At 36.2% G+C, this 16,025-nt stretch overlaps 2 protein-coding genes across 2 annotated transcripts; both read right to left on the bottom strand.

Moving 5' to 3' along the window:
• Positions 1-2,142: 2,142 nt before the first annotated feature.
• LOC143529531 (uncharacterized) lies at positions 2,143-2,854 on the bottom strand. Its single transcript, XM_077025333.1, has one exon. It carries the CDS (start codon positions 2,791-2,793, stop codon positions 2,209-2,211), a length of 585 nt encoding a protein of 194 aa, XP_076881448.1. The 5' UTR covers positions 2,794-2,854; the 3' UTR covers positions 2,143-2,208.
• A 9,022-nt stretch (positions 2,855-11,876) lies between these two features.
• LOC143529339 (eukaryotic translation initiation factor 4B3-like) lies at positions 11,877-14,060 on the bottom strand. Its single transcript, XM_077025187.1, has 2 exons — positions 12,904-14,060; positions 11,877-11,995 (listed from the first exon to the last, which is right to left on the bottom strand). Exons 1-2 carry the CDS (start codon positions 14,016-14,018, stop codon positions 11,917-11,919), a joined length of 1,194 nt encoding a protein of 397 aa, XP_076881302.1. The 5' UTR covers positions 14,019-14,060; the 3' UTR covers positions 11,877-11,916.
• Between the last annotated feature and the right edge of the window lie 1,965 nt (positions 14,061-16,025).

Here is a 16,025-nt window from a genome sequence, read left to right as displayed (position 1 = left end):
GATATTGCATCCACTCATCCAAACATTCAGGTAGGTAGAGGTGCACAAAAAAACCGGTTTCGGAACCTAACTGGTGGAACCGAACCGGAACCGGTTCCAGTTCCTACCCGGTTGGCCCAATACCCGGTTTGGGTATTTTTGTACCCGAAAATCGTACCCGGTTCTCCTATTTGTATGTCCCCATCGGTTCCAACCCGGTTCCTACCCGGTTCTTAATTGTAACCGGTTCGGTTCCTACCCGGTTCTTAATTGTAACCGGTTCCGGCGGGTTTTTTTTTATTAGTCAAACATTGGTCAAATTAGCCGTTGGAACCAGTTTCAACGGTAATATAGCCGTTGGAACCGGTTTTTGAGACACAAAATAGCCGTTGGAACCGGTTCCAACGGTAATATAGCCGTTGGAACCGGTTTTTGAGAGAGAATAGAGCCGTTGTAACCGGTTCCAACGGTAATATAGCCGTTGGAACCGGTTTTTGATGCCCGAAACCTATATATAACTTGTTTTCCACCACTTGTTTCACCACCAAACTCAAAAACAAACTAAAATACTACTCCATCGTTGTCATGGTGATCGAAACAACAATATTTAGTTTTGATTTGTTTAATTATAATTACTTTTGTTACTCATGATTAATTTTTTGTACTTTTTTAATAACGACGAACATTTTATTTATTTAAACAATAACTATTACAAACATTATTAAAACATAAACGATACTAAACATAACAACTAAAACTTAAAAAACAAAGTCCGTCGTTTTAATTCGGGAATACTTATTTTTGGGTTGTAGAGCCAGGCGATTCTCCCACTTCCGCTTTTTTAGCATCCAAACTTCTTTTCTCTCGACAATACTTATTCGTATGTTTTCGTAATGTCGAGTTAGACGCTGCTTTAAGAAACTTCGAGCAATATTTGCAACGTGCCATCTCATGTGAGTCGGTCATTAGACACAAATCGTAATGAACCCAAACATCGGGGCATCTTGTTGTTTCGATCACCATAACAACGTCGTCATTAGTTGCCATTTGTTGTCGGTTTAAGCTTAATTGTGTTTTGGAGTGTGTTTTATAGTTTTGGAAGTGATTTAACAAGTACACACTCATACATTGGTATTTATGGAATGAAAAATGGCTAAATATAGTAATAAAACCGGTTCCAACGGTCAAAAACGGCTATATAGCCGTTGGAATCGGTTTCTAACGGCTATATTGTTTGAATTTCAAAAAAAACCGGTGGAACCGGTTTTTACGTAATAACCGGTCCAGTTCCAACCCTACCCGGTTCCTAAAAGTTTGCATTTCTGGGCATCGGTTCGGGTCGGGAACCGAACCGGTTCTTGACTGGAACCGGTTTCATTTTCTACCCGGTGTGAAAAAAACCGGTTCTAAACCGGTTCGGGTTTTCAAGGTGAACCCGATTTGTGCACCTCTACAGGTAGGTCACACCTAGTTTCAGTGACTACTTTTCAAGCATTAAAAGTAGATTTGGTCATTTTACTGTTGGTTTTACCGTTAAAGCACTCCAGTTTTTCACACAGGTTCATTGTTAAAAGGTTCAAAACTTGCAATGGGTCATCAATTCATCATCAACCAAACCAACAAGTTATTTACCGTCAAAGCATTCAAAAACTTATCACCAATTCATCGTTAAAAAGTTCAAAACTTAAATTCGATCATCGTAAACCAAACCAACAAGTTAGCGTTAATAATTTTTCGCAAAAGGGGACGAACCATAACATCACATAAACAATCATGTCACTCCCTATTTACTATGCCAAGGATGAGCACTATAAGCCCCGCTGGCTACTCACTAACCGGCCTAGTAAGCAAAATGTATCATTTTCTAACAAGCTAACAATTTTGAGCAACATACCATCAATCCACCCTGTTTCATCCGTATTGATTCGAAACCATCTTTTGTCAACTAAGGTTCGATACTTCGATCATGACCATAAACACACCCAAACAATTTATCAACATGTTCACATTCATCATGTTATCCATATATGATGAACACTAGAAAATATATATTTCATATCCAAACCCTAGATTCAAACATAACAACCAAAAACCATCACATACCAAACTAAAAATATCTCAAAACCAAAACAAGCATTTAGTATGATCACCCAACAAAAACAACAAAACTTAAAACAGAAAGCAAGTAAATGTCTAAACAAAGACATATTTACCATTTTACCCACGGGATCAACGGTTGCTAGCGTTCGGGCATTCACGAGAAAAATGCCCCTCCTCCCCACAGTTATAGCAGCCGCCGCCGCCGCCACCACCGCGTCCACCGCCATAACCACCACCACCACGACTACCGCCGTAACCACCACCGCCTCCACCGCCCTGAGAGCAATCCCTAGCCATATGTCCAGTCTCACCACACTTAAAACACGCGCCACCGCCGCCACCGTAACCACCGCCTCCGCCATAACGATCGCCGCCGCCTCTGTATCCACCACCACGGCCGCCGCCATTATAACCTCCACCACCGCCGCCTCCATATCGATCGCCACCGCCGCCACCGCCACGGCTGCTTCCCTGCACAGGACCTTCATCAGGACCGGTGACGTCAGCAGCTTTGGTCCGTCCGTCGGATCCTTCCTCGACGACATACTCGACACTCTCGCCGTCACCGAGGCTGCGGAAACCGTCGGTACGGATGGACGATTGGTGAACGAAGAGATCCTCGCTGCCGTCGTCGGGCGTGATGAAGCCGAAGCCCTTGGTGTCGTTGAACCACTTGACGGTTCCTGATTTCCTGTCGCCGTTATCAGCAGCCATTTTGAAAGAAAGAAAGAAACCCTAGAAACTGTGATGTGATGAGAGAGGAAACAAACCCTACTCTCTCTATATCAGATGATATTTGGATCAGCTCACTCAGTTTTATATTATTATTATTATTATTATTATTATTATTATTATTATTATTATCGGGGGTGTTTGGATGAGGTTTAAAAGTGTAGGGAATGATTATTATTATTATTACTTATTATTATTATTGGTAGTTGCTATTTAGCTATCACTTAAGATTTTATTTTATTTTTTATAATATTAATATAATTTTTATATAAACTTATATATATAATTTTAAATATGTTGTTGGTATATTTTTAAAAAGAAAATTGACCTTAGGTCCTTTTTTTTTTACCTTTAACTTAGAGTTGTTCTTTAGTATAGCCACTTTTAACTCACAAATGTTATTGCATACGTCTTTTTAAGATGATAATTATCAAATTAAGACGTATTTATAGTTAAATATGATTTTTTATGAACTTCTATATAATCTAATACATTGTTTTGGTATGTTACGTATATTACTTATAAAAGAGAGACATATTAGTAACATCTTAAAATTTTACCCTTGTAATTTCTAATAAGAGAAAATTATCGTTTGAGTCCTCGTGGTTTTAAGACGAAGACACTTTTAGTCCCTGAAAAAAAATGAACTTCTCATTTCCCTGTGGTTTAAAAAGTGAACCGTATGGATCCCGCAATCTAACAGTCGTTAACCTTGACTTTAAAATTAAGGGTATATATGTAATCTTGCATCTAAAACACATTTACCCTAGAATATATTGTACAGTCGTTCAATTATTATCGCCGTTCAATTCACAATGTTAAACACCATCGCTAGATTTCACAACCACTGTAGTCTGTACTTCAATTGGCAACCGTCCTTCACCGTCGTCGAATTTCACAACCACCGTCGTTCATTCGCCGTTCTGACCGATTTCACCGCCGAGATATACGATAGCACGTACCCGCACCGATTTCACCGCCGGGATATACGATAGCACATACCTGCACCGTTTTCACCGCCGTTCACCGTCGGGTTCTGTGCCGATTTCACCACCGAGTTCTGACCGATTAATGAAGCCAAGTTGATTTCCAGTGTAAAACTAGGCCTGTGAAATCAATTAATGAAGCCAAGTTGACCTTTGAGGAAGGGGCTGTGTAATTCAATTATAGATTAAGGAAGAAGAAGAGTCCAATGAACTGTGGTGTTTTTTTTACCTTCAATAATCAATCAGGGATAAAACAGTACATTCACACATTTTTGGATGGAAAATTTAACGCCAAACTAACGGAAGGACTCATACGGTTCACTTTTTAAACCACGGGGACTTTAGCAGTTCATTTTTTTTGGGACTAAAAGTGACTCCGTCTTAAAATCACAAGGACTCAAACTGTAATTTTTTCTTTTAATAATTATAAGGATATAATGATGAAGACTTGAACTTATTTTAATAAATAAATGTGCGCTATATCGTATGCGTGTGTCTATTTTAGTTGTATTTTTATAAAATTATAGAGGAGTAGATATACATTTGACATTGAAATAGCGGTAAAACTTGAGTGTGCAAAGTATGAATAAGCAAAGTAATTTAGCTACAAAATAAGATAAAGCAAACCAGAGAGATTCGAGTTGCAATTGTTTAAGAACCTAACTAGGTGGAAAAATACAACGGTTTAATTACCATGTATATTGTAAGACATGGTTCACTTTTTATTAAAATAAAATAATCGCTAACGATACTCTCGTTAGTAATGGGAAATATAAGAGTACAATATCGTTTACAAAATCGAATAAAATGAATATAATATACAATTTTTTTTATATTCAAAATATATAATATAATGCGCCTTCATCAGGTACTTCATGTAATAGCTTCGTGTTGTGTCTTCATCATATTGGTCATCGACTAAGCTCCTTGAATCGCGTATTCATGAACGATCTTTTGTGTAGTCTTCAATGAAAGCTTGAAGTGTATCTTCTTGTATGATCATTTGCGAGCAAACTAATGTTGACGGTTGAGGCTGAGGCACGTGTTCAACACGCTTCCCTTAAAACAGATTTCGGGTCTCTACTAAAGAGTCCGTCTGTCTCCCAGGGTACAACAGCCGAAACAGTATGTACTGTCGGGAAAGGCTACGTGCCCGAGGTTACACCGGGTATATTGGTGTTCTTGAAAAGGAATCCTAATGAATAAGATGGTGAAGGAATTGAGTAGAGAGTACTCCTCTCTAACCATATGGATTTTTTTTTAAAGTGGACACAATTCAAGCACCATCCAATAAGGCACAAAGCCTACTAATGTATACAAGATTTTAAAGAAAATCAAGTGTCTCACTTAATTAGTAACTTAATGCCATAATAAAAACTTATTAAGTGTCATCAAGCTACTATACTCAAGAGTTTCACCAAACCAAGAGTTTTATGTTATTATTACAATAATTAATTTCCATTCACCATTTCTAATTTTCCAACAATCCCCCACATGAATGAGATTAATCAAAACACACACAAGATATCCAATGGAACCTCGACAGTTGAGTATTGCAGGATAGGTAGGTGTTAGCTTTGAACCTTTCGTTGTGAAGTATACTTAGTCTCCTAGCGGTTAGTAGACGCGATGTCCTTGAACAAACCCCCATTTGTGTAGACGACAATACACTTCACACAATACTCTCCCTAGCCGAGCACATCCCCTCATTGTCGTGTCCATTATGGTCCTGGAACACTAGCCTGGTTCTGTGAAAGCTCTAGGAATTGCGCACCCCACAATTTCATTCGAAGCGACCCCACTTCTCTTTCACATAGGTGATTATCCATTAATCATTAAAAGCATTAAGGTTATAATGATTTACACAAATCATTAACCGTATATTATGCTTAGCCTCACAACATGTCACTGTTATTATAGGAATGGACTAGGAAGTAATTAGACGCCCTTTATAATTTAGGAGGATATATATATATATATATATATATATATATATATATATATATATATTAGCTTATGTGTCAACTTATACATAAGCTATGTCCCCACAGTGACCACCTTTAGATATATAATTAGGTTGTCCTATTGAACTTAGATCTTGGGATCTCTAGTCAACTAAGTTAGGTTTTCCTTTATATACCCTTTTTCATGGGCTTTAGTCTTATTCCACAACTTGATCTCTACTAAACTCTTAGGTTGTTGGATCCATAACATTATCTTTGACTTTGTCTAGTCACTACAGATAACTCGCGTAGTTGAGATCAATTGTCATGATGTGTTCTTAACTTATAAGTTAATTTTGCCTATTGTCAACTTTTGAAGACTATAACCATAGTGGCCACCTGAATCTGGTTATAAAATTTGTCTTTGTAAGATACACTTATAATTAAGGCAAACACATCTCCATTATGCACTACGACATTTTTGTCTTCCATTTAGTTGTGTATTTGCATTGTTAGATTGAATTAAGATAATCCTCATTGCTAAACCTTCCAAGTTCAAATGCAAGACACCTCCACAGTTAAGTTCTATTGGATAACATCATCCAACTTTCGGATGGGGTAAAGAAAGGTTCTTCCTTCTTACACAAGTATGAGAAATCATCTCAATTACCATTTCTATATACCCTAAAAGGGTTGTTTCTTAAATGGCTTCCCCCACATTTCTTGCATTTTGACATAGTTTGCTTAACTTTACTTATGACCATAAATCGGCACTTATGATTCGAACAAGACCACGTCTTTGTATCAATGAGTTCATCAATGCTTACTAACTAATAAAGTAAAACATGCTTAGTGTTAGCTTCCACCACTTGATAAAGTTTAAGCTAAATTTGTCATAAGGTTGTTAACAAACCATCACATGTCTAGAAGGATTATAAATCACCATCTAGAACATACCTAAAATGTTGAGGTCTTCTGACGATCCTCATAAGTTATATCATTTCTTTAGATTGAATGAAACCCCTCTTTAAATTTGTCTATACACAAATTCATTCTTGTGTTGTGAATGTTTCACATTAATTAGTCTTCTCAAAGCACCATAATTAACAAGTACTAGTCTAGCATGCTTTAGACTATAATACTTTAGCATGTGAACAGAAGATGCATTATTCTGATTCTTCACAGCCATTATAATCTCACTTTGAAATGTTCAACCCAAATTTTAGACAAAATTATGAGACTAATTAACAAACTCTAAAAATTAGTATTTAAGAAAGTCTCACAAGTTAATTATTGTATGTAGCACATACATAACTTCATCATTCATTTAAGGAACATAACTTATTTTCCTTTTGTTACTAAAAGACTTCATCATTTACTTATATGGACTTTTAACATAAGTCTTAATCCAAATCATTTTGATGAATACATTCATCAAGATTAACGCCACTCGTCTATAATCACTATTATGTTGAGATAAAGTCATTGGATTAACACTCAAACTCTTGGAATTCACATTTGCATAGAAAGATTTATACATTTCATTGTTTCTTGAAACTATTTATTGAGATACTCTCCCAAAATGAAATATAAAACTTCCACATAATTCAAACAAAGTGAATGATGGTAGAAACATCTATATGTCCATCGCTATTGTAAGCATATTATAATAAATCTCTTGAGATTACTTAATATCAATTACAATAATAGCATAATAAATCTCTTACAATTCAACTCGGTGAATTTTCAATGATGAATATCCAAGGATTTAAATATCTCATCAACATATATTAATTCATATGCTACAATTCACAGATATTTAATCTCCAAGGAGTTAAATATCACATTCTTGTGTATTTCATCTAAATACACTCACATCTTTATTCCATGACCCCCTCATGATGTATTTATACATTTGATGTCTCGTTTTAGACTTTAGTCATGCAACAACTCACAAGTTGTTTCTTATGCAAAACTCCTTTTCACTATCCATTTAAAATTATTCCTTTTTTTTAACATTAATTTTTCGTTAAAAAAATTTATAAAATAATTTTGTGTCACAATAAATATTGTTGTGTCTGGTTGTAAAATTGCAAGTGTTATCCAAAGATATTGAACACAAAATAATAATACAACCGAAACTACAACATAAAACATTTTTTAATAATAAATATTCAAATGGATAAATAGGCACGTCTAGACATCACATCTCAAAGTGTTACTATTATCTTCAACACTTTCATCATCCGACCAAAATCATTTCAATGATATCATTTTATGCTTTGTATTGAGATACTCCCTCATATAGAACTCCATGTATACATATTCTTATATCCTCATTTCAATTTTGAAACTATACTCTTGAAAAATTATGTTCAAAACAGCACTAAGTTTAAGTAGCAAAGCTTGAACAATCAATCCTGTTCACACAACACGAAGTTGTTTTCTATCATAGATTATCCTTGAAAACGTTATCTTAGTTTAACATACATCACTTTTAGCAAGAGTAGCAAACCATTTTGAATTATCTAAAATATACAAAACTTTGTTTAAAATCATTTTGAAACACTTTCTTACTTTTGCAATATATTATATTAATAATAACAAGGGTTTATAAAAAACAAAGTCAAGACTTAAAATATCAAACATTTTATATGGTTTAGGTTTAAGACCCTTGTACTAAAATGGTTTCCAACACATATGTTTAAAAAAAATATATGATATAACGCACGTTATAAAACTGAATGTTTACATATAACGTTTTCCAAGGATAGAATCTATAAAAAAAACCATTTCTACTTATTTCTAAAAAATAAGTTAGAAAATTAAATGTTTACACAAAACATTTCTTTTCAATATGGTTTATAAAATAAACAATTTCTAACAAGCATGTTAGAACTTAAACAATTATAATGCGTACATTGTAGGAAAAAATATCTATACATGAAACATGAAACTTGAGACAAAAACCTTTAAACCGTTGTTTTTTCTTGTGTATAACCCAAAAGTCACTCAATTAACATAAAGTTAATGGGTGAATTATTAATGACTTAATGAGAGGAATATGAACATACACACATGAAATCTTTTGTGCACGCTTTCACCAAATTACACATGTACGTCTCACTACATTATTTTCTAACATGCCCGTTAGAACATTAACGTTTATACAAAACGCTTCAAACACATATGTTTATATATATAAAAAATCGTATCTTACACGCATGCTAGATATTTAAACATATGTTGTATGCCAATACACCCGGTCTAACCCACAAGTTAGAAAAATAACCGATTACAAAATTGGTTTTAAACGGATGTTTTTTTTAATCACCGTTTCTAACACGAGTTTTAGAAAACAGACGATTACAACAATCATTTTAAAATGAACGGTTTACTATGAACCATTGCTAACACAGTTATTAGACATAAAACCTCAATGATTATCCAAAAACCGTTTCTAACATTGTTGTTAGAATACTAACGATTACAAAAATCGTTTCTAAACCAAACAGTTGAATTAAACATTTCGTTATGTAACACAACATTTTGTAGATATAAGATTCTACTCCAATCTTTAAAATATCTAAAACCAATATCATACTACAAATAATATTTCCCAAAATTATTTCTAAAGTTTCTTTCGTGAACCCAAAATCCTTATAAATAAGGTTTTAAGATTGTAGCAACAATCTCACGAAATCTGTTTTAAGATTGTAAGACATGGTTCACTTTTTATTAAAATAAAATAATCGCTAACGATACTCTCGTTAGTAAAGGGAAATATAAGAGTACAATACCGTTTACAAAATTGAATAAAATGAATATAATATACAATTTTTTTTATGTTCAAAATATATAATATAATGCGCTTTCATCAGGTATTTCATGTAATAGCTTCGTGTTGTGTCTTCATCATATTAGTCATCGACTAAGCTCCTTGAATCGGGTATTCATGAACGATCTTTTGTGTAGTCTTCAATGAAAACTTGAAGTGTATCTTCTTGTATGATCATTTGCGAGCAAACTAATGTTGACGGTTGAGGCTGAGGTACGTGTTCAACACGCTTCCCTTAAAACAGATTTCGGGTCTCTACTAAAGAGTCCGTCTGTCTCCCAGGGTACAACAGCCGAAACAGTATGTACTGTCGGGAAAGGCTACGTGCCCGAGGTTACACCGGGTATATTGGTGTTCTTGAAAAGGAATCCTAATGAATAAGATGGTGAAGGAATTGAGTAGAGAGTACTCCTCTCTAACCATATGGATTTTTTTTTTAAAGTGAACACAATTCAAGCACCATCCAATAAGGCACAAAGCCTACTAATGTATACAAGATTTTAAAGAAAATCAAGTGTCTCACTTAATTAGTAACTTAATGTTATAATAAAAACTTATTAAGTGTCATCAAGCTACTATACTCAAGAGTTTCACCAAACCAAGAGTTTTATGTTATTATTACAATAATTAATTTTCATTCACCATTTCTAATTTTCCAACATATAATCCCAAATTTGTATCTGTGCATGCGCTTATGTTTATTTGAGTAAAGTCGACGAACAATAATCGATAAGAGAGGGGATTTGAACACTGGTGAAATTGGGTATAGAAATAAACGGTTTAGCCCTTAATCATCATCCTCTTAGCAAGTATTCGTGGTAAGTTCTTAATCAAGAACCCTGGATGATCCATAGTTGGTGAACGGGTTTAGTGTTAAAAAGTTAATGAAACTGGAAATACTTGTGGGAATAGATTAGGATGTTGATACCATGGTTAGATCTTGTTGAAAGGTACCTAGTACCATTGTTGATGAATGTTGAAGACTGATGATAAGTGATGGTTCTATTCATTGTGGGCTAGACGGCTAGTAATGCTAGTTCTTCCAACGTTGAATAGGGGTGTAATTCGACCACATATAGGAGCTTCATTACACAAGGGTTTGCGGTTTGTCCTCGGCTACATCACACGTCATGAGATATTCAAATTCGTAAGTGTATTCTTTCACAATTTTTGTGCCTTGCCTCAAAAAATGAGTTTGGAACAACTTTCTTGGAAGTAGTATATATAGGGGGTATGAACTTCTGGTTGAGTAGCCTTTTCATCTTTGCGGACTTTGCCCAGTCCATCACCTTGGCAGGCTTGGTCTTTAATCTTTACATTTTTCTTTCGTTCTCGTTTAAGCATGTATTCGCCCACCATGCAGAAGCATACATTATTAGCTCCAAGGCGGCAACATTAGCATTTTCTTCCAGGGCTTGTTTGTAGTCGAACACCCTTTCTACGGTTCTAGAATGCCAAGTTTTGATATCATTGTTAGATCGATATTTGGGGTTTCGACAGTCATACTGTACTCTCCTAGTCTCCTGCGTAGGAGAGTTCGTCGTCATCCATCGTGGTAAAGTGAATGCATTTACTCCTCGCCATCGAAGTACGATGGTTAATTTCCACGTAAGTTACGTAACATCTCGTATTTCTCTTGCTCCATAGCTGCAAGAACCGCTGTAAGTCTGGGTTTCCTTGCTTGCCATTAGGAATGAAAAATGACTTGGACATTATAATGGTGGCTTAGCTCTAGCATAAAATGTTGTAAGCAACACCGGGCCGAAAGTGTGATAAAGGAAAGCAGACAGGTCAAAAAACGCTTACGACTAGTTTGGGATACAGTCACACCACCCAAACTCCAAACTAACGGTAGGGCTACGATTTCAACCTATAGCTACAATCGCCCCACTGAAGATCAGAATACCAGTACCTTAATGAACTTGCGCTCCTGTGGACTATGTGAACGAATAATCGATGTTATTTTTTCATCAGTTCTAAATAAACCATGATGTTCAATAGAAAGGAGAACAAATTTAAATGGATGATTGCGCTTTATCAAAAAGAGAATAATCAGCAAATAAGGTCATGATTATATGGTTGGTTCTACTCATGATCATAATGTAACATGAAACACCAAATGACTCAAGAATACACATCTTCAATATAAAAATAAAATAAAAGTCGATAGATGCACTCACTCATGTTTAAACTGAGGTCAAAAGTTAAAACATAAAAATAAATTAACACAAGTATGCATTTAGTCCTACAAAAATCACTCTACTCAGTCTATCAAAACTTGTGACAAAAAAAAAACATGCAAAAACAGGACACCAAACTCGACATTACTTTTCACTGCTCACATTTTCGCATCTTCTTCTTCAGCTTGACCTTCACCTGCACCTTCTTCTGTATGTCCATTTTCACTCTTCTCGGCACTGCACATCAAAATTATAACCAGACATTATAAAAGTTGCATAAGATTCATTGATGAAAATAAAATTTTAGCTTTAAACAGGCATAATATCATATTTACTCAACACAAAAAAAGAATTAATCTCAAATATACCCATTTAAAATAATTAAATTTCATATTTAATCTTTTCATTAAATGCATTTTTTTATGATAATTAAAGTGTATAAATGTCATAAATTTAATATATATGATATAATGATTTTTGTTGGGTAAACATGATATAATACAAAGTTCAAATGGGATAAAAATTACCAACAGAAAGGCTACTTGAACATATACATAACTTGGTTTTAAACCAGAGTACACTTTCGGTCATGAAAAACATACAAACGTATGAACAAATAAGACCAAATGGTTATGAAAAACAAAGAAAGTGTATGAACAACGAATATCAGCCAAATGGTTAATCACTAATCAGGTCACAGAGATCTCATGATCCTTTTAGTTAGAAACCTCAACAAATAAAATTATCATTCATCAATTCATGTTAATTATGATCATACAAGTTTAGTTTATCCTTTGTTCAAACAGACAACTAATTGAACCATGAAAGCTTAAAATAACACTATATCTAATTGTAATTCGCTTAAATATTTTCCACTCATATATTATTGTAAGTTCTTGATTAATAATATTACCTTTTTGAAAACTTAAAACAGCAATTATGCATACCTTCACTTGTGTCTTAGATGTCTAACCATTGTAACATAAACAATGAATAACACAATTCACAAAACTTGTTTCTTAGAATCTTAGATGTCTAATCATTGTAGCGTAAACAATGAACAATCCAATTCACAAAACAAAACAAGTCATATAAGATTAAAACATAAACACCAACACTAACGTGCAGTTATATGAATATCAAACCTCGGACAAGCAACATCAGCATCGTTCTTTCTCCAACTCTTCTCAGTTGAATCTTCCTCCACTCTCGGCTTCCAATCAGCTCGTTTAAACCGATCCCCTGAACCCAACTCTTTAAGCTTCATCGCTTCAAGCTTCTCATCAATCTCCTTCCAATCCTCCCCCTTTTCCTTCAACACCTCCTCTCTCGGACGCGCATCCCCAAACGGATTCGACCTCTTTGTCGGCTTCACCATCTCCCCCTCACCCACCGGCAACTTCCTAGGCTGCAAATTAAGCTTCGGCCTACCGCCACTCCCACCACCAACGCCCAATTCGTCCCTCTTTCTCCCCCAAGTATCGGAATCCGAAGAATCATTAACCACACGCCTATCCCTCAAACTATCGAAAGCACTCCCGCTTCCGCTTCCACCACCGCCCCCGCCAAATCTCCACCCCTCGACTTCCTTCTTCTTCCCCCAATTATCCGAATTATCCGCATCCCCACTCGACTCAAATCCCATTCTCCTCTCCCTGTCAAACCCCCCGGGCCGCCTTCCCTCGGACGGTCTAAAACTCTTATTCGACCCCCAACTATCAGACTCATCCGCCCGCGAATGCGACCCCTCAAAAAACCCGCCCCCACCCCTCTCCCTCCTATCAAACCCCCCACCAATCGATTTCTTCCCCGCCCCCCAATCATCATTCTCATCGGCCCGAGACGGGCCCAACAGCTCCCGACTCGGGCGCCTCTCATCATCCCCACCGCCCCCGCCCCGACCGGACCCCCACCTGGAATCATTATTCCTATCCCCATAAGATCTGAACCCCCCACCCAACCGGGTCCGGTCCAGCTCCTCAGCGGTCCGCTGACGCGGGGCGGTGGGGAGCATCAACATGTCCTCGGCGGTCAAACCCTTGGCCGCCGAGGGCTTGTTGACAAATTCACCGAGAGACAAGGTCTGTCCTTTCTTCTTTTTGGTCTTGGTGGCTGCGGCGGTCATGAGGTCCGGAAAATCGGACATGGGTGCGGCGGGAGGTGCATGGACCGGTTCTTGTTTGAGTTCGTCTTCGTGTTCCTCGGAATCCAAAGCCCAGACGCCAGGTTTGGCCCACGCGCTGGTAACGGTTGCAGCCATGATTGATTGTTTTTGGTTTCTTGTGTTGGTGTTTGAGAGAAAGAAAGAAGTGGTGTATGTGTTTTGCGTTATATGAAAGCGTTACGGATCGATGGGGATGTGGTGTAAGATCGGACGGTGGAGATTGCTTTGGAGAAAGCTGGTGTGATCCGTATCCTTTTGGGGCAAAGCCAAACCCGTGGTGGTGGTGGAACTTTATAGAATAATAATTTCCTTTTCTTTTTTTTATGTATGGAAATTAAGTAAGTATTTAAAATTTGGATAGAGGTTGGCCTAAAGTTTGAAACATGGTGTGTTCAGCGTCTTGTTTGCTGTCGCGGGTGTATGGGTCGTTTTTTGTAAGTGGATTATCTTGAATAATTGGATTTTATTTGCTGGTCATTACAAAATAGAAGATAATAATAACAATAATAATATAAAGTTTGTTTGAGATCATATATTATTGACTTAAGTTTGGTTTTTCATGAGTTTTAGGTTTGTTCATGGTTTGGTTTAACATCGTGAAACCATTCAAACTAATCTTCAGTTTGGATTCAAGATCGGTTTTTGTGTTAACTTTTGGTTAGTCAATTTCAAAATCTTCAAATCGTAATGAACGGTTTAGTTTGTAGTTTATACCAAAAAACCAGTTGTATAAAACTGGACTAGGCAGTAGGATGCAACAATATATTGTTGGAAATCAGACCCAATAATACGAACACGAAGTTTGATCTCAACCAAGATCGACTCTTTCTCTTTATTATAATTCTTGACTCTTGCAAATTACTAAACTAACAACTTGCAAAATAAGAAAACATATTTAGGAAACTAAATAACTCTTAATATTTTTACCATACTAAATAAACATAATAAAATGTTTTCACTTAGCACCTTCAACTTTCGATAACCCGCTTCAATATTATATCTCAACATTCCCCCTTAATCTTGAAACCGACCCATTCATTATTCACCACAAAGCTGGATCGTGATCATCTCGAACAAGGTTTGCTTCTTCGTTCTTATCATCTTTCTTTTCCTCCCACTTGGTGCACTCATATGCAAAGTGACCGAGTTCACCACATTCATAGCACCTAAACCCACTTTTGTCTTTGTTTCCTCGTCCCATGCCTCTTCCACGTCCTCTTTCTCTTATTCCAAAACCTCTTCCCCTACCACAGTTTTGATCACCGCCTCTTCCCTTTCCATAGTGCCAACTTTCAGGATCATCAACCCTTGGATTACTTGAACTTCCTAGTAATAGCTTATTTTGATCATTCTCCTAGTTCATAAAAGGATTGAAGGCGTTCTTTAAAGGTCTTTATCCTCCCCACAGCTTCTTCAAAAGGCATACTATCAATATCTGAATATTGTTCCATAGAGGCTATGATTGGTAAGAATTTCCTAGGAACAAAGATTAATTAGTTTCCTTACAATCACCTTGTCTTTGAGATTAGAATTGAGAGTTCTAAACTTTGATCTCATGCCACTTAACTTGCTTGCAAACTCGTTCACAGTGTTGTTTTCCTTCATCTTCAACGTCTCCAACTCGTTCCTTAACGTTAATAAACGTGCTTTCTGAATCTGATCTTCTCCTACATACCAAACCTTGATTGATTCCCACACCTCTTTTGCACTCGAGTATTATGCAACCTGCATCAAGAATCTTCCGGTAGTGCTTGATAAATCATTGCTTTTGTTGTAGAAACCTTCTTCTCATCATCTTCTTCTTCTACTGCTTTATTAACCATCCCCCAAAGGCCATAAGCCTTCAAGATTTGCTTCATCAGAATTGCCCACATGGTGTAGTTTGTTTTTGTCAACTTAGGTGTAACATCTAGGAAAAACCCATATTTATTTTGGACTAAAGTTGTCAACTTTGAAAGTTGAAGGATTAAAATCTCAAAAACAAGTAATGAAAAAATGAGATAAGGAAAAATTAAGCATATTATGTTAAGGAAATAAGATACTTTCATCCCACATGGAAACAAACAAAGAAATGGAAGCTCTTTATAAGGAAGCAAGTTTCCA

This window comes from Bidens hawaiensis, unplaced genomic scaffold, assembly GCF_021521415.1.
Source record: "Bidens hawaiensis isolate Kalapana, Puna unplaced genomic scaffold, B.hawaiensis_p1.1 tig00000055_1, whole genome shotgun sequence".
Lineage (NCBI taxonomy): Eukaryota > Viridiplantae > Streptophyta > Magnoliopsida > Asterales > Asteraceae > Bidens > Bidens hawaiensis.
The sequence above is the reverse complement of the archived record's forward strand: the minus strand, read 5'-3'. Positions and strand labels throughout refer to the sequence as shown.

Coding starts and splice junctions, on each gene's coding strand:
- LOC143529531 (XM_077025333.1), bottom strand. CDS start 2,793: ATGGCTGCTGATAACGGCGACAGGAAATCAGGAACCGTCAAGTGGTTC.
- LOC143529339 (XM_077025187.1), bottom strand. CDS start 14,018: ATGGCTGCAACCGTTACCAGCGCGTGGGCCAAACCTGGCGTCTGGGCT. Junction 11,996..12,903: donor GCTGATGTTGCTTGTCCGAG/GTTTGATATTCA, acceptor TTTGATGTGCAG/TGCCGAGAAGAGTGAAAATG.